Raw genomic sequence first — 20,629 nt, forward strand, 5'->3', positions numbered from 1 at the left:
CTTTCTTGAAAGTTGTTTAATTTTATTTACGAACGTTTTTAATAGTAATAACTATACGTAACTTAAGAATTAACTTACGTAACGAACTTCTATATCCGTATATTTTTGTTACGTATATTAGGAGTGTTCGCCCCCCCCAGTCAACACCTCACTCTTTACGCTAAAGTTCAAATTTTTTCCAATTCTTTAAGAATGACCCTTAATCACGAAGGCCGTTAGTTAGAATAAACAGCTCTTATGAAAGAACTAAAAAAAAACTTTAGCTTAAAGAGCGAGGTCTTGACTAGGGAGCGAACCCAGTCATATACGTATTAGTTTCTGTTCGTTTTAAGTTTTGATGTTGAAAAGTTTTCAGTTGAAAAGTTTTTCAGTTGAAAATGTGTTTTTTTTTTATTTAATTTCTGATCTTTTTTTAAAATAATGCTGGGAAATCTGGCACCCCTTCATAGCAATTTCCCTTCCTCCATGAAAAACTCCTCCATGGAAAGATCTTCCCACGTATGCCCCGATCCACCCTCCAACTACAATAAAAAATTCGCCCTGAAAACGTATGTATACTTCCTAATAACCGATCCTATATGTAAACTTTGGACAAAGTTCCTAACTAACAGCCCTTCCCCCGGGTACTCTGGGGAATTAAGTCATCCTCAAAGACAAATATTGTATAGCTTTTGATCATGTTGAACAAAATGTCTATCTCAAAATTTTGGTCGTGTGACTTTGGGAAATAAATGAGCTTGGGAGGGGGCCTAGTTGACCACCATTTTCTTGGTAACTTAAAAAGGGTAATAGAACTTTTAATTTTCGTTCGAATGAGCCCTCCCGCGATATTCTAGGACCAATGGGTCGATACGATCACCCCTGGGAAAAAAACAAACAAAAATACAAAAAAAAGAAACAAACAAATAACACGCATCCGTGATCTTGGTTCTGGCAAAAAATACAAAATCCCCCATTTTTGCAGACAGGAGCTTGAAACATTTAAAGGAGCTTGAAATTTAAAAAAAAGCGTGAGTGAAAAATCCGCCAAAAATCTGATAAAAGCATATGGCACCAAAAAGCTTAAAACTATGCAGCTTTCCTTTGAAGGTTAGGTTGTCTTTGAGAATCAGCGGATTGCTAATGTTTAAATTTTTACGGACGAAAATCACTGTCAAATTTAACTAATTTTGCTTATCTATTTTCACGGTTCAAAGTGGCAACACCGACGAAAATATTATACTACCCCAAAAACTTCACAATCTTGAAACAATTGAACAAACAATCTTTGAAAACCACAGTTTTCAGGTATGAATAGACCAGAGGCGGTTTTAGGAGGGAGAGAGAGGGGGCACTTGCCCCGGACGCAGAAATTTTAGGGGCGCAAAATTCCAAATAAATAATCTAACAATTACAGTCATTTTGTGAATTTTTTAATTTTGTTTTTATTGAAAGAGAGTAGAGGGTGCAGTTGGCAAAACTTCGTTAATAAATGAAATTTTGTTAAAATTTGGCCTGAAAATTTTTTGACAAATAGGGAAGGGGGGCGCTAATCAAGATTTTGCCCCGGGCACAAGAGAGGCCCGAAACGTCACTGGAATAGACCTAAAATATGTCAAAAGGGCCAAAAAAAATGTCCTTGGTATTTTAAATAATTTAGAGACTAATTAAGAACAATTAAAAATATTCTTATAAATTCTGAATCGGGGTAGACGATTTAACACTTACTGGAGGTGTAGCTGAAGGCGTAGAGATACTGAACAGGTCCAGATCTGATCCTAGAGGCGTATTTCTTGGTTCAGCTCTGAACGTTGGTCTCGGTCTTGAGTTCCACTCGTCGTCGTTATTGTTTAACATCATTCCATACATTTTGGACTTTTTGGGAACAATAGTTTCTGTTGGTAGAGTTTTAGACTGATTTTTTTTCGGAAAGCCAAGTTTACGTTTCTTCGACGAAGATATTGCAACACCGGCGGTTATTTGTTGCTGATCTTCATTTAATTCCTACAAAAAAAGGATTACATTTCTTCATATTGGTTCCTTCACCAACATGGGCGCCCATAAGGAGGGGGCCAGGGGAGCGCCCCCCTGGCTGAATGATGCTGCCTTATTTTTATATTTTTTTTTTCTGAGATTTCTATTATATAGCATTAAAAGTGCCAATGAGCCGAGGTTTGCCCCCCCCCCCTGGAATTCAGCTTATGGGCGCCCATGTTCACGAACCACTAGATTTCAACAATCTTATCTTCTCTCCCATCAATAAGGGCGGAAAGTATCGGCCCCGCACCAGTAACATTATCTTCACTGCAGACATTCTTCCGACATCATGTTTATTTTTTCTTTTTGAAATCTCTGTTCTTGGTTCTATTTGCTAAGAATACAGTTTTACCTTAAAAAAAAAAAAAAAAAAAAAAAAAAAAAAAAAAAAAAAAAACTGTTCCAAAATTTAATCAAATCACTTCAAAATTAGTGTTTAATCCAAGATTCATCCACGATTTCATTGGTTTAGAATATGTCATTTGTCATAGATACTCAATTGAATCATATGATAAGTGATTGAACGATGAACTTTAGCTAGGATTTGAGACGCAATTATTATTTGTAAAAATAAAAAAAAACACAATAAACCTAATACGCATATTAGGGAATAATATATTTATTTACCCTCATTTACCCCGTGCTCGTTACGCTAATATATTTTAGTGTTTTAAAGACCCTTCTTATTTCAATTAAACGGTCATTAAGTTTCAGGTGTCGTTCTTAAACAATTGGGACAAAAAGTCAAACTCTACCAATTTTTGTTTGAACGGGCAATCTTTTTTTTTTTTTTTTTTTTTTTTTTTTTTTTTTTTTTTTTTTTTTTTTTTTAAGATAGGCCTAGCATTTATTACATAGTTCCGAAAGTACTTTCTAAAGAAAATATCTCTATTTCTGGCACAAAACCGGGGATGTATAAATTGTTTTTCTAAGATTTCTAGGAAATTAAATGTCGGCTTTTAGTTTTCTGACGGTTATTCGGATCATTGATCAAAGTTATACTGATTATGACAAAACCACCCAATCAATTCTGAATAATTTGGTCACATAAACTAAAAAAGTTTACAGGGTGATCCTTTATAGTATTAAATAAAAAAAAAGTTTAACTGAAAGTAAGGAGCGACATTAAAACTTAAAACGAACAGAATTTATTCTGTATATGAAAGGGTCCTCAACCCGTCCTCAACGCGTCGCTTTTTACGCCAAGTTTTTTTATTGTTTTAAAAAATAGAGTTGTGAGAAAGAGTCTAACTTAAGCGTAAAGAGCGAGGCGTTGATGAGGGGACAGGCCGTTTCATAAACGGAATAATTTCTGTTCGTTTAAAGTTTTAATGTCGCTCCTTACTTTCAGTTAAAAAAACTTGTTTTTTTTTATTTAATTTTTGAACGTTTTTAAATTAATGAAGGTTTTGATTTTGGCTCACCGTAAATGACTAATTGAAACGAAATTTGCATATAAATTTTACCTTTTTTTTGGCTAAATGGCTTTCTTGAAAGTTGTTTAATTTTATTTACGAACGTTTTTATTAGTAATAAATGTACGTAACTTACGAATTAACTTACGTAACGAACTTCTATATTCGTATATTTTTATTACGTATATTAAGAGTGTTCGCCCCCCTAGTCAATACACACTCTTTACGCTAAAGTTCAAATTTTTTCCAATTCTTTAAGAATGACCTCTTAATCACAAAGGCCGTTAGGGAACGGCCATGAAAAACTCCATGGAAAGATCTTCCCACGTGTGCCCCGATCCACCCTCCAACTACCAGAAAAAATTCACCCTGAAAACGCCGGTATACTTCCCAATAACGAATACTAGCCTATACGTAAACATTGGGCAAAGCTCATAACTTGCAGCCCTTCCCCCGGGGACTGTGGGGGATAAAGTCATCCTCAAAGACAAAGCTATTATATTTTTCGACCATGTTGAACAAAATGGCTATCTCAAAATTTTGATCGGGTGACTTTGGGAAAAAATGAGCCTGGGAGGGGTCCTAGTTGACCACCATTTTCTTGGTCACTTAAAAAGGACAATAGAAATTTTAATTTTCGTTCGAATGAGCCCTCCCGCGATATTCTAGGAACAATGGGTTGATACGATCACCCCTGAAAAAAAAAAAAAAAAAAAAAAAAAATAAAACGCATCCGTGATTTTTGTTCTGGCAAAAAATACAAAATTCCCCAATTTGGCAGTCAGGAGCTTGAAAAATCTATAGTAGGATTCTCTAATACGCTGAATCTGATGGTGCGATTTTCATTAAGGTTCTATGACTTTTAGGGGGTATTTCTCCCTTTTTTCGAAAATCAGCCAAATTTTCTCAGGTGCGTAACTTTTGATGGGCAAGACTAAACTATATGAAACATATATTTGAAATCAACATAAAAATCTGCTTCTTTTGATGCATCTATTGCTATCAAAATTTTTTTTTTTAAAGTTTCGGTTACTATTGAGCCGTGTCGCTCCTTACTTACAGTTCGTTACACAAACTGTTTGATAGAACGGCCTTAACGTTAGAACTTTCGACCCGTAACATCCTTACACACTCAGGGTTAGATCCAGTGGATGGCTTAGGCGAAAGTACCCCCCCCCCTCCAAGGTTATAAGTTACAGCAATTACAGAGTTGGATGGGTGAACAATGCCAATAGGGGAGCCAGATTTTTCCGGTATGACCCCTAACCTAAAACAATAATTCTACATCGCCCCTGTACACATTCCTATTTTAAAACTATGCACTACTGCTTCTAATATAAATGATATCTAATAATCTTGAGAATGGTCCCAAGTCTAAAGGATCCCACCCCGAGGAAATTTAACATATTTTTCGTTTGTCCGGATATTTTAATAAAGCCATCTGTCTTGCAAAAATAGCCCCTATTTGTGATTTTAAATCATTAATAAGTGAAGTATGGCTTTTCCCTTTAGAAAAATATGTTAATGGACCCATAAACTCCACTTCCAAGTATAAACAATAGTTCCAGTGTAGCTAAACCCTGCTTTAACTGAACCCCTTGCGACTCAGTCCATTTAATTGAACTCTCGCCACCCCCCCCCCCATTTAAATTAGCCCCATTCAACTCAACTCCCGAGCAACCTAAACCTCATTCGACTCAACCCCCGTGTAACTCAACATTCATACAGTTCAACCCCCGTTTCACTCAACCCCTGTTCAGCTCAACCCCCATTAATTCAACTCTCGTCCAATTCAGCTCATAGGTTAGGTTGAGTTGCCAAAACGGAAAACGAGTCAAAAGTTGGGCTGCACTGGGGGTGAATTAAACAGCGGTTCAGTTGAACGGGGTTCAGTTACACGCACACCCTAAACAAAACATTCCAAGAAACCACGCCTTCTGGTAATGGGTATTTTAATGAAAGCTCAAGCAGTTAAGTACCTCATTTCCTGTACCTCACATCACATGGGTTTAATGCACCTCATGGAGCAATGTTGTAATTACCTCACTCAGCCATGTACGTGCCTGTATAAGGTATCTAACTGCATAAGATATTGGTCTTGTACCTCGTGTAGTCATACTTCTGATATGATTCGTAATATTGTGTTGTTTTTAAGTAAAATATAACTTCTTTTTTTACATGACTGCTTGACATTAATATTATGTAGGCTAAATAAAAAAAAGATATAAGAAGCAAAGGTACTTGTCTATTATATATAATACACTTGAAAAGAGAAGGTTGGTGATAATAAAATACGACAAAAACAGAATACTTTATTTGGAAGATTGTGAAGGTCATTTGCAAAGTATTCAATTGGGAGCTTTAAAGTCGGTTTACAGTATCAAAAACAAAGAAAAGTTCAGTGTTAACGCGATTCTTGACCTAATTCATTTTATTTCATTATTAACACGATTTTTGAGGACACCGCTTAGTTTGCTTCAACTAGTGATAGAATATAGTGTCTCACCATGGATGATCAAGAATCATTTTAGATTGTTGGAAGGGCTACAACACAACTGAGCTGGAACATGCAGGTTTCACTCATTTGAAAGTGAACCACAAAAATAATTTTGTCGACTCAGAAACCGGGGCCTCACCCAAAAAGTAGAGAGAATGTAGGGTTCCACAAAGTGGAGGAACAAACGGCAGCGAGGTACATCCCGCCCTCATTTACATTCATACTTAGTAGAGTACATGTGGCGGGCGGCAGTAAAGATAGAAGGCCGGGTTCATTTTAACGCGATTCTTGTTGACATTTCTGCGTTCTGGGAGCATATTTGCAAGTTGTAGTTTTCACAATTTTGCTAATAAAGTATTCTTTTTCATCATATTTTTTTTCATTAGGTTAAATAGGTTTGGTCAGGTTAAAATAGGTTTGTTTAGGTTCCGTATTTAATATATGTTATGATTTAACACCCCCCCCCCCTCCTACCAACCCTAATGTACAAATATATAGCCCAAAATTGCTTCTAAACTGTTATATTTTCATCATAATTTTGTTTTATTCCACTAGCATTCACCAAACTTCACTTCTCGAGTGTGTTTTATATAATAGACAAGTACCGAAGCAAAACTGACATCTGTCTGTTGCATTAAACATAAATAAATAACTTGAACAGTACTGTGCAACATTACCTAAATGCAATGAAATCCTACTTTCCAATGAAACTAACAGAAACCAACTGGAATGAAATAGTAAATGAAAAAGTGAAAGAATCAGGTCTTATTATAAATTCAAATCCAAATGTGTTGTACTAGTTTTGGAGCTAATCCTTTGATTTGTCAGTAAATAAATGAAACTCAAGATCGAATGATTTCATAAATAATATTTATATTCGTTTACACTTGGAGTAGTCGAATTCATACAGGGTCATTCTCTAGAAGGGTGATCCTTTATAGTATAGAACGGCCTTAACATTAGAACCATTTTTGTCAGTTTTAAGTAAAGTTAAAGACTAATTAGTGAAATTTGTCATAGCTTTTCAGCCGTAAATTTTTCAAGATCAATAATTTGTTGGTTGAAAAGGACAATTACACTTTCTTAGGCAGTTTGGTCCGATATGCTTTTAACCAGAGCCGTTGCTCGGGTTGGTGGTGTTTATAACAAGTTAAACTGAAACATTCTACCAGCACTAGTGCATAGTACATAGTGCAACCTACACTAGTGCATTTTTAATGGGTCTATGACAGTTACTTTGATCAAATGTTTCTGATTATTTTTTGCTTATTTTTACCGACGTTTCGATTCTTTAAATTTGGGGCTGGATATTAAAAAGTTTCTACTGAATCAAATTAAGCAACCAAACGTACTTGTCGGTTATTGGAAACACACTCAAGAATTACGCTTAGGTTATATTTCAGAACACCGGTTTCCTAGCTACAAATACAAGTGATGGATGGTACAATGTATTGGACTTAGACAGAAAACATGATGATAAAATAATACTTTATAAACAAAATTATGGAAAACCTAACCCAACCTAACCCGACCCACCCTAACGTAAACTAAAGTAACCTAACCCCCCTCACCCCTAATGTGCAAATATATAGAATAAAATACACAAGTCCAATGCATTCTAAGTTAGCCCAATGCATCGTATCATCCATTACTAGTTTTTGTAGCTATGAAACCAGTTTTCTCAGAGGTAAACTAAGCGTAATTCTTGAAAGTGTTTCCAATAACCAACAAGTACCCAACCAAATTTTACTTTTCACTGTCCTTGATACTTTAAGTCAAATAAATCCTCGAGCCCCACTTGAATGTGTTAGCTAAACTTTCTTTCATTTCTTTAATTTTAAACTTTACATTAGATCTGAGAACCTTTGAATATATTTAAAAAGTTTTAATACTTTGCAGAATAAAATCCTAATGAGAACAACGTTTTTGACGAATAAGGACATTGTCTATCAACTTAATGAATGACTGTTCATTACCTCAGCAATTGAAAAAAAAAAGTTTCCAAGAAAAGTAAAAAAGATGACTCACCAATATGACATTGTCCTGCTTATCGCTTGCAGACTTTGACCTTCTCTTCCCAGTTTCAAGGCCAATGTTCTTTTTCACTCTTGTTTCCGAGACAGAGAATTTACGAGCAACAGACACTCGTTTTGTAGGACTCTTTTCATCTAATCGATTAAGTTCCTTTCGTTTTTCGCGATACTTTCTCTGAAGTTCTGCCATACGTATCCTCATCTCCAATTCCACGGGATCCATAACAAAATCATCCTTTTTTAACGACGGCACATCTTCAGACAACGAACTATCACAATAAGTACTTGCTACGGTACAAAGGGAGTCAAATGTTTTATTATCAGAGGAATAACTCTGGAGCAAACGCGTTTCAGCCACAGTTGATAAAAGGTCAAGCCCCTCACAGGGCGAACTTTTTCTAGCTTCCACTTTGTCTATACTATCCATTAGCAATTTGAGGCCACTTAAGTCAGGTGTCGTCGATTCAACTTCTTGTACTTTCAATTTCTCAGGTACTTCTGCATCTCTTAAATTTTCACTCTTTATATCACAATTAAGTGGAAAACATGATAAGCCAATGTCACCCACTTCTAAAGTTTTAAACTCACTACTACTATGACTAGTCCCCAAATTTAATGTTGACACTACGTCTTCATTTGGAGGCTCAACAATCACAAGTTTATCTTTTTCATCATCCTCACCTTCTACCTCATATTCATTATCACTGGATTCAGGTGTATCTGTCTGGATTAATGCGTCTTGTCTTGGAGGAATAAACGGGATCGAAGAGTTCCCCTTTCCTTCTTCTGAGATTAAATCGTCTGACGTTTCAACCTTAACATCAAGTGCAAGATCCTATAAAATATTAAATAAATGTTCGACAAAAAGTTAATAATACTTAATTAAAATTAATTTTTTTGTTTCAGGTGAGAGTGAATAACTATCTGACACAATCGAAAATTAACTTCGTATTAAGTTTTGCATCAAACTTTTGTGGATTTGACGGTTAACTAGCATATTTAGTGTATTAACTTCTGTACAGTCATCATCAAATTGGGGGAAATGGAGGCAAATGACAAAACTTGTGAGAGTTAATAAGCATTAAGGCATTAACACTCATACTCTTCATATTTCACTCGTAACTCATCAAAATTACTCATATTTTAATAATCACTATAATGCGTATCAAGGCATTAGTTAATAAACAAAACCAATGGACCACCCTTCCCCTTTCCCTGATCAATATTGACATTGTGTAAACAGGTTAAACGGGCGAGATTCTCGTATAGCAACTATTAAAGGCCACTCGGCAAAACTCCTATGCCTGAGCAGCAACAGGGTTGCCACCCTTCTAAGGACAAAAAGCGCTGTCAAATTGACTAAATGCCTTTGCTGATTTATTTTCCGGTATATTGTGGCAACACTGACTAAAATGGGATGCTGTCTTAAAGACTCATAATTTGGAAACGACCAAAGAGAAATCTTAGAAAACAACGGTTTCTAGGTGTGAATCGACCTACGATAGGTTCAGGGGAGGGATAATAAATATCTTTATCTTGATGTCCTTGGGTACTTCATCTATAAAAGACAGTAGCTTAACAAGGCAGTTTTTCTACAAGTATTCTGAATCTGGCGACAATGCAAAGACACAATGCGAGTCAAGGCCATATCCATGGAGAGGATGGCAAGTTTTGTCAACCCCCCCCCAAAAAAAAATTGTCTGGCTCGTAAAAAAGTGACGAAAGCATATACAAAAATTATTAATATGTTCAGTAAAGTTTTTGTACCCCCCCTCCCGTCGAAAAACTTCCTGGATACGACCATAATGCAAAAACAAAACTCGGAATAAATTAAAGTTCTGACTATAGCGTAACTCATGCGATGGGGTTGCTAATAGCTTGAGTGACGGACTTTCACACCTTTCACAAACTAAATACAGCGAGGGCACTTTGGGGATTAATTTGAAGCAAGAAATGCCTAAACATCATAGGATTAGTTGAATTGTGTGGAGTAGAACCAGGCGGATATCCATTGATGACTAAGTAAAACCCACTAGGCATAGAAGCTCAAAGCAAAAAAATCTAGAAGGGGTTCCAAATTAAGGGAGGCCAATCGTTAATAGAAGCAAAATATTGAAAAGGAGAGATAAAAGCCATTCTATCCAAGGCCGTATCCAGGGGGTCAGGGGATTCCCCCCCCCGAAATGTTTGTCTGACTTGTAAAAACGTAACAAAAACGAACATTAACAAATTTTGTAGGCGTTTTTGAGGTTTTTTGTGTAACTCCCCCCCCCCCAAAAAAAAAAAAATAGTAAAACACCCTCTGAAAAAAAATCCTGGGTACGGCCTTGATTCTATCTTTATTTAATATATGGATGTCTGAACTGAAATATAGCAATGGCGAAGAAAGGTTTTCCAAGAGCACGTGTTGAACCTCTGTAATAAATCCCCCTTCATATACACGTGTCACTCGTGAGATACCAAGAGCGTGGTTGGCTGAAGAAAGAAGGTCATTCGAAGAGAATCAATATAACTCAAGGATTCTCTTTCCTCTGGTATTCCACGAGAAGAATAATCTTAAGATCTGTTTTTTTTTTTAGATTTACGAATGAAATAAATAGTACGCCTGCACATAACGGAGAGGGGGAGGGAGAAGGTTCCTAAATAATGACGGGGTGTCATATATAATAAAGTTTTGAGAATAGTCACTAAAATTAGGAAAAAAATCTGAATATTTGAATATCAAATATAGCTTTAAGAAGTTAAGTTAATGAAGCATTCTCGCCGCCCCCCCCCCTCCCGAGGACAGCCATGCTTCTTGAGTGGGTTATTTACTATGTAGAATGCTTGATTTAAAAAGTTTTAAATTCATACACTGATGACAATTTACAATATTCTAAATTTTATATATGAGGAAATCATTTCAGTATAGTTTAATTATGTAGTCATAAGTAGATATTATTCTGCAAAGTAATTTATGAAAAAATTAGCCCGTCCTCAAGGCCGTATCCAGGGGGGATTATGGGGTTTGAATCCCCCCCCCAAAAAAAAAGGGTTTGTCCTATTCGTAAATACGTAACAAAGGGAATACAAACCAATTTTTAATGCGTTTTTATAGTTTTTGTAAAACCCTCCCGAAAGAAAATCCTTTTGAACCCCCCCCCTCCCCCAAAAACAAATCCTGGATACAGCCCTGCCCGTCTTAATTAGAGTTATTCTAAGATGTATGAATTGGAGGGTTTAGCTTTCTCACGGATGGGAGGGGAAGATAGAGAGGAGAACTAAGAAGTCCAGAATCAATGAAACTGTGGTTTAAATGCATCATACATGTTTATCTCTCATTTTGCGTAGATTGGTGATACACAATTCATTTATTGAATGTACTATTTATTGGGGACAAATGGTACTAAAAAGAGATGTCACCTTTGTATAGTGTTTTGTCATTTCAATGAATTATGAGCACATTGAAATGTGTGTGCCCTGTTTTGCCTCAGGGATGGGAGTTCGAGTTGAAATTTTGGGAATGAAAAGGGACTTCGAACTTGGTATTGAGGCAGGGGGCCTCATTATTACATTTTACCCAGGATAATAAATTACTTTTACGATACCCTTTTATGCTCAGGGTGATGAGCTAGAAATACACAAATTTTCATCTAACGAGTGCGCAGATACGAACGACACCTCGGTTTTTACAACAAAATAAATTCGTATGACATGGCCGATCAAGCAAGAAAATCCATATGGCTGAGCCCCGTATTAAGTGAGATTCAACGAGTCTAAACCTCTGTAGTGTCCATTTCCACAATTCCAGCATTAAAATATTCAGTTTTAATCAAGTAAACTCATACTCTTAAGCCATATGGCCTCTAATTGAATTAAATAAAAAAAAACAAGTTTTTTATAAACTGAAAGTAAGGAGCCACATTAAAACTAAAGACGAACAGAAACTATTCCGTATACGAAAGAGGTTGTCCCCTCCTCAGCGCTTCGCTATTTACGCTAAAGTTTTTTTTATAGTTTTAAAAAATAAAGTTCTTAGAAAAAGTCGAAAGGTAGCGTAAATATCGAGGCGGTGCGGCGGGGACAACCCCTTTCATATACGGAATAATTTCTGTTCGTTTTAAGTTTTAATATAGGTCCTTACTTTCAGTTAAAAAAACTTGTTTTTTTATTTAATTTCTGATCGTTTTTTAGTTAATGCAGGTTTTATTTTGGCTCACCGTCATTGAATAAGTAAACAAAATTTGCATTAAATTTTACATTTCTTTTGCTAAATGGATGTCTCTAAATTTGGTTATGACGTAATTAACAAATTAACTTACGTAACTAACTTCTATATTCGTATATTTTTCTTCTAGCAAAAAATGCAAAGTTGCAGATTTTTGCAGATATGAGCTTGAAACCTATGTAATAGGGTTTTCTGATACGCTGAATCTGACGGTGTGATTTTCATTAAAATTCTTTCACTTGTAGGGGATGTTTCCCCCCTCTTTAAAAAATCGGGTAATTTTTCTCAGGCTCGTATAGTCGTAGCCTTTGATGAGTAATACTAAACTTAATAAAATTTATATATTTAGAATCAGCATTATAAACACATTCTTTTGATACATTTATTGACATAAAAATTCCGTTTTTAAAAGTTTCGAATACTATTGAGCCGTATCACTTGTTTTTTTTTATTGTTTTTTTTTTATTACGTATATGAGGGGGTTCTCCCCTTAGTCAATACCACGCTCTTTACGTTAAAAGTTAAAAAAAAATTTATTCACAAACCCCTGAATCACAAAGGCCGTTTAATTAGAATAGATAGCTCTTTTGAAAGCACTAAAAAAACTGTAGCGTAAAGAGCGAGGTATTGACTTGGGGGAGAACTCCCTCACATACGTTATAATTTTTGTTCGTTTCAAGTTCTAATGTTGCTTCTTACTTTCAGTTGAAAAAACTTGCTTTTTTTTATTTAATTTCTGATCGTTTTTTAAATAATGCTTGGAAATCCGGCGCCCCCTTCATAAAAACGTCCCTTACCCCAAAGAAAAATCCTCCACGGAAAGATTCTCCAGAGCAACCCCCTCCTCTAGCCCCCCCCTCCAGAAAAAATCCTTCTTGAAAATGTCTGTATACTTCCCAATAACCAATAAATAATGCTGGCAAGTCGGGCGCCCCCTTCATGGCAATTTCCCTTCCCCCATGAAAACTTCCTTCATGGACAGATCCTCCAACATAACCCTCGACCCCACCCCCCTACTACCAGAAAAAACCCCTCCTGAAAACTTCTGTATACTTCCCAATAACCAATACTATATATTAACATTGGGTAAAGTTCATAACTTTTAGCCCTCCCCCTGGGGACTTCGGGGGATTGAGTCATCCTAAAAGACATATTTATCATATTTTCGACCATACTGAACAAAATGGCTATCTCAAAATTTTGATCGGATGACTTTGGGAAAAAATGAGACTGGGAGGGGGCCTAGTTGCCCTCCATTCTTTTTGGTCACTTAAAAAAGGTACTAGAACTTTTAATTTCCGTTCCATTGGGCCCTCCCACGATATTCTAGGACCACTGGGTCGATGCCATCAACCCTGGGGAAAAAAAAAGAAAACAAATAAACAAGTATCCGTGATCTTTCTTCTGGCAAAAAAAATTGCAAAATTCCACATTTTTGTAGATAGGAGCTTGAAACCTCTACAGTAGGGTTCTCTGATACGCTGAATATGATGGTGTTATTTTCATTAAGGTTCTATAACTTTTAGGGGGTCTTTCCCCCTTTTTTTGAAAATCAGCCAAATTTTCTCAGACGCGTAGCTTTTGATGGGTAGCACTAAACTTGATGAAAGTTATATATTTAATATCAGCATTGAAATCTGATTCTTTTGATGTATCTATTGGTATGAAAATCCCGTTTTCTAGTGTTTCGGTTACCATTGAGCCGGGTCGCTCCTTACTTACAGTTCGTTACCACGAACTGTTTGAAAGGGTCCTAAATACAAAAAAAGTTATTGTTTTGATAATCATCACTTTTTACTTTATGACAAATGAAATATCTGATACTTCAGTTGAACGCTATATATATATATATATATATATATATATATATATATATATATATATATATATATATATATATATATATATATATATATATATATATATATATATATATATATATATATATATATATATATATATATATATATATATATATATATATATATATATATATATATATATATATATATATATATATATATATATATATATATATATATATATATATATAATATATATATATATATATATATATATATATATATATATATATATATATATATATATATATATATATATATATATATATATATATATATATATATATATATATATATATATATATATATATATATATATATATATTACAAAAACATTCTGTTTTGAGGTTTCAATATATGAAATTGTTTAGATTTTGGTACATTTTTCAACACACCTATAAAAGAAGAGATATCATCCATACAAATAATAAAGAAGGGGCCATGATTCAAGCAGGTCTTAGAAATCTTTATTTTAGTGTCTTGGAGATACAAAAAGAAATCACAAAGTTTAAATCATTAGTTTCTCATAGTATTAACTTAATTTATTAAATTATTTCGATTTATTCAGTTAATTTACTTATTAATCAATAATATACCATAAATTTCATACATTAATTATTTGCTACGAATCAGAAATAATTTTACAAAACAGGTTGATAATTGATTCTTTAGATTTTTTTTTATTTTCAATTTGAAAAATGCTTTCTCTTGCACTTTGTATGGTTACTAAAGAGTCACAGACACTGTCAGATCCGGGATTATAGTAAGGATGGTTTGAACTTTCGACCTTTTTTGCCTTCTTTTTTTTGTCAAACAGACTCATATGCTTGAACTTCAATATACTTTTTTTCTTTTTTTTTTATAAGGGAAAGCTGCAAAAAAAAAAAAAAAAAAAAAAAAAAAAGAATAAAGTTCACCCAAGCCAAAATAGAGGTGGACAATCCCTTCCCTCAATCTGCAGCTGGTGAGAGGGCACTCTCAGTTAAAATACCCTGTTTATACTTATCATACCTTTCCGTTTGAAAGATATCTGAGAACCGGTACTTTTTGAGAACCTAACTTTTTTTTTACCTCAAGACCGGTTTTAGGCCCAACTTTGCAAATATTGAGGCTCTCTAGAATTAAAATGGGGATTACTCTCCCTTTCTCTGAGGTAGAATGGGTAAGTATACCCGCCTTTGCAAAACTATACCAACATACTTGGGTATAGAGAAGATATAACCTCACTATAAATCATTTTTTACGTGGTTTTTGTCGGAAAAAGGTAAGAAATATAAATCTCACATGAAAATCAGTCATTTTAAAGATTTAAGGAAAGAAACAATAATGATGAGAGTTATTGAGCGTAATTGTCTTTTTTCTGGCAGTTACAAAACCACAACCAAACCATTACATTGGTAATCATACATCATTGATGGATTCATAATTAGCCCTGATCCAAGTCAATTTTAGCGCCAGCCTGGTGCTGAACGCCCAAATTATTATTTTTGCTAATAACTGCCTAAAAATTGAAATAAAAAAAGATTAGACTTTTTGATTGACAAAAGACATTACATATTTATAAGCCATCACCAAAATCGATTTTTTTTTTGAAAACAATATGGAGAGTCGAGCCTGGGCGGCGCTAGCGAACGAATCAGAACACCACCAATAAAAAAAATAAAACTTTACCGCCCCCCAAAGTAACTCTTTTGATAGGTGGCTAAGTTTTTTTTCTTCAAGAGCTATAGTGCCAAAGTACTATTTTTCATAAAAGCTCTCCCTTCGTGCAGGCTTAAAAGCACTGTATAAAGATAATTAGCAGTAAGTTCACCGCAGATAATTTCTGGCTCTTCATTCTTGGTGCGAACAAATAGCTCCTCCCACATACTCTTTCATTAGCGCGTACAAACAGCTCCTCTCATTGATCTGCCATCAGCGGTCCAATTACCCTGGAACGCGTATTTTGGCAGAAACTTTCTCAAAATGCCTTTGAAACCAACTCGAGACTTCGAAACCTACTTTTAATTCCTAAAAACATCTAATGATAACAATGCACGACTAATTACCAATTTTCATATGTGTATTGAAATATATTAATTTAAAATTAGTTTCTTCAAAATTTAGTGTTCCAACGTTGAAGTCAAGTTTCGCGTTCAAGAGAAATTTGACTTGTCTACCCGTGAAAAGATCTAATGTCGCTTATGTTTTTACGTTCTCCGGAACACGAACATATTGTCTAATATTTATATACTGTGCTTAACAGTGGCTTAAAGTAGCTTGAAAGGTCTTAAAAGTGAGACTTAAAAGTGGGTGTGAGGTCAACACATTTGCCTAATCGGGACAAAACATTTGAGACAAAAAGGATATTGGCTAATAGATGCGTGAAAATTGCTAACATAAATAATGTCAAGTGAGTGAAATTAAGATATTTAAAGGGCCATTAAAGAAGGCATTGCCAAAAGCGAATATACAGGGTATGGGCAAAGGGTGTATCCAAGATTTTTGTTCGGGGGAGGGGATTTTTTAGGGGGTACAAAAAACCTTAAAAAAAGGAACAAAAATTTGTTCATATACATTTTATTTCGTTTTTACGAGTCGGCCAAAAATTTTGGAAGAGGCGTTCAGAACTGGATATAAGGGCCAATAGAGGCCTAGAAATTGATAATATAAATACTGCCAAGTAAGTGAAATTAAGACATTTAAAAGGAAGATAAAGCAGGCATTACAAAACTATATCTAAAATCTTAACAAGTCTTTTATGTACGAACCGTTGAATGTGAGCTAAAGAATTTTCGAGATATTTTTAGTGAAGCAAAATAGTATGGGTGTTCAATGCTGGGACAGGCCTTAAAGCCGAAATATAATTAGCTATTTCATAATTACAATCAGATTATAATCAATTTTAGGCTAGTAAAAATAAGCTAAGTAATAACCTTACATGCGAATGCTCACAGAGACGAAGACTGTTACAATAATAAACTGAGTTGCTAGTAAGTTTTTGAACTTTTGGAAGCTTTTATCCGACACCCTCCCTCCCTGAATTAAAACTATAAATATGCCCTGTATCTCAACAAATGTACCAACTACAGACAGCAATTCTGAGACAAAAAGTAAATGGGCTAATAATATCCTGAGTACAAACAACATGAACAATGTTAAGAGAATGAAACGCAGTCACTTGGAGGAGAGTGGGGGCTATTAAGGGGCGTTACCAAACTGAATGTGAAATCATAATATCCTTTTAACCACTTACTGTTTAATATGCATTATAAGTTTTCGAGAGATATTTAGCAAAACAAAATAATATGGGCGGTCAACGCCATGGGCGGGACTCGGTGGATAGAAAATTACTTAGTTATGTTAAATAAAATTATTTTATTAATTAAAATAATTCAAATAATTAAATAAAATTGTTTAGTTCATGCGCTAAAATGGAAATAATTTGTAGGCTCTAGTGCATTTTTCGAATTCCATAAATAAGCAGTGGCATGCAAGTCACTGCTTCCAAGAAAGCAGTGACCGCTTCCATCTTCGCTATCAATGTATTTATACTTTCTATAACCTGATTCTATTTGTACCTCTTTGATTATAATCTAAACAGTCAAATAAATAATCTCACGGTTACAATCATTTTGTAATTTTTAAAATTTCATTTTTATTAAAAAATGAAAATGCATTTTTTTAATATAACCCCCCCCCCCCCGCCAATATTTTTCCCCAACCCATAAAAAGTGAAAAACACATTTAAACTTATTTTTGCAGAGTTGTGTAAAGTTTTTTTCATACGCCTTCAGAACAAAAATACCCGCCCCCCCCCAAACAAAAATCCAAACTTATGAAAGTATTAAATATCGATAATTCTAAATCAAATGTCAATTAGAAAGAAATACTAAATTAAACATATCAATTTATTTCGCAAGAAAACGTTTAAGTGGAAGAAACAAAAAAAGCTAAATAAACAATAAACAAAAAAAAAGTAAAAATACTTAAAATAAAAATTAAAAACTAATATATACATATACATATATAAGCACATATATATACATATATATATACCTATATATATATATATATGTACGTATATATATACGTTTATATATATATATATATATATATATATATATATATATATATATATATATATATATATATATATATATATGGCCTATATGTATACATGTGTATATATATATATATATATATATATATATATATATATATATATATGCCTATATGTATACATGTGTATATATATATATATATATATATATATATATATATATATATATATATATATATATATATATGAAAAAAGTGGACCCGAAAAAAGTGGCAAAACACATTTAAACTAGTTTTTGTAGAGTTGTCTAAAAAAAATTTGCATGCCCCCTTCGAACAAAAATACCACCACCACCCCGAACAAAAAGCTTAGATGTACCCTTGCTTAAAGATCGCATATATATATATATATATATATATATATATATATATATATATATATATATATATATATATATATATATATATATATATATATATATATATATATATATATATATATATATATATGTATATATACATGAAAAAAGTGGACCCGAAAAAAGTGGCAAAACACATTTAAACTAGTTTTTGTAGAGTTGTCTAAAAAAAAATTTGCATGCCCCCTTCGAACAAAAATACCACCACCACCCCGAACAAAAAGCTTAGTACCCGTGCTTAAAGATCGTAGTATACGCACGTTTGGTAATTATATCATGAATCAATAGGCTATTATAACCCATTGTTACTAAATACATGCGACCAAATATAGTAAACAGAACCAAAACCAATAGTAAGGAGCCTGAACCACCAAGTAATAGAGATTTGACGGGTTGCCAACTCTTCATCACTATGCGTACATCTCGGAGCACCGCTTTCTCCGCCACGCATGGCACGTTCTAAGCTAGGTATATGCACACTTACATTACGCTATTCCTCCTTGCACCACATGTTACCCCCTTCCAACACGTTTGATATGTGCTACATGATGTGCGCAATTTTTCAGCGTCCCAGCCCCCTAGTAAGGATCACGGGCCAGAGCCACTTCTACTTCCACTCTCGCAAAAATAGCTCGAAAAGGTTAAAAAGAAACATTAAATATCTACTTTTGAATATCAAGATCTCTTTAGACTCGCATTGATGGACCCTAGCCTTCTCTGGAGGATGGAAAACTTGGCGCCGTTCTCGTAGCTTTGGCGTGGATAATTTGTTTCTGGTTTTGTTTTTACATGTTTAACTGGCAAAACTAATTAGTCAAAAGTAATTTGACAATAAACCATGCAAAATTCCACAACGACTTGGAATCCAATTAACATAATTATCGTGAGTCGTAAAAACATGATGACTGAGACACAGTCGAAATTTGGGCGAAACGACTGTTTTTACGAGGACCGTCTTATCAGCGAAGGTAGCACGCAAAGTTATTAGCTATCAAACCAAATTCGTCTTTTAAACCAAGACCGTCCTTAAACACCACAAAAACGTTCAAGATGAGACAATAAACTGACTGCGAGACAATAAAATCAAATTTGGCAATATTCCTTAAGGCTGCCGATTCGGAAGAAAATACTCAGTCTATGTTTTAATTTGTCCTGGCTACTTACTTGTCTTAGGACACATGCTCTTTGGCTCTACCTGTTGCTATGATCAAGCAGACGGTTTAATGCCATGCTCTTCTAGTTCTTCAGTGTGCTGTGTAGTCATCTCCAACCAACTTTTACTCCATTTTCACCCGTCGCATCAAAAGCCCCCATTGGCTTCAGGTCGGTCTTGACTGTCTGGATAAGTCAAGACTTCTGCCCTCCCCTTGTTCTTCTTCAAGTGAATCAGGTGTTTACAGTTCAACAACTGTTTGGTAAGAGCGCTATCTAGCTTAAGAAAAACATGACCAAACCAGGTTAGACGGTGTTTCAGAATTAGTACACTAATATCATATTTTTAGCGACTATGTCTCATAAATCTCTATGTCGGTCTTAGAGGACATTTCTTTGCCTCTACATTTTCTTGGGGACATTTCCAACCAAAATCTCATGAATATTATGAGGATTCGACAGTATTCGTTATACGATCATCCATTACAGCATTTCCTCAGTTTACAGAACCAGATTGTGGAAGTTTTATATAAGAGCCAAAAATGTGAAAAAAACATATGGGAAATGCATAATTGAAACCAAACCAAGTTGAATAAACTGAATAAAAACTAAATAAAAAAAACTATGCGGAAGAAACTGAGTAAAAATTGAAACGAATGCATGAATTCAACAAAGTAGACAAGTCGACGAGTAGTAACAAAAGCTCAAACAACCTGGAGTAATATCAGATTCCTGAAGACTAAACTTACTCATGAATAGACGACACTGAATTTTACTCCTAACTATTCTTAGCTAATCTTGCCCTCCTGAACCATTGGCTCCTACCAACATTTTTTTTTCGGAAGAGGGGGGGGGCAAGTCTATATCTATATACTATCTATGAGAAGTATAACATCTTATTTTTTGTCTTTCAATCTTGGAATCATCGAAGAGCAGCTCAGTTAGCGCACTTCTCTCACCAGTTTCTAAACCATTTTCTATTAATTA

General features: G+C 34.4%; 1 protein-coding gene across 3 annotated transcripts in view; it reads right to left on the reverse strand.

The window, feature by feature from the left end:
• Positions 1 to 20,629, reverse strand: part of LOC148940362 (uncharacterized) — a 210,374-nt gene that overhangs the window by 34,950 nt on the left and 154,795 nt on the right. For all 3 annotated transcript variants that reach the window (XM_089106167.1, XM_089106166.1, XM_089106165.1), the window contains 2 exons: positions 7,957 to 8,796; positions 1,708 to 1,983 (listed from right to left, as the gene is read on the reverse strand). In XM_089106167.1, coding sequence (XP_088962293.1) covers positions 1,708 to 1,983; positions 7,957 to 8,796 — 1,116 coding nt within the window. The remainder of the gene's footprint in view (positions 1 to 1,707; positions 1,984 to 7,956; positions 8,797 to 20,629) is intronic.

This window comes from Artemia sp. Qi Xiang Cuo, chromosome 20, assembly GCF_049724085.1.
Source record: "Artemia sp. Qi Xiang Cuo chromosome 20, ASM4972408v1, whole genome shotgun sequence".
Taxonomy (NCBI): domain Eukaryota; kingdom Metazoa; phylum Arthropoda; class Branchiopoda; order Anostraca; family Artemiidae; genus Artemia; species Artemia sp. Qi Xiang Cuo.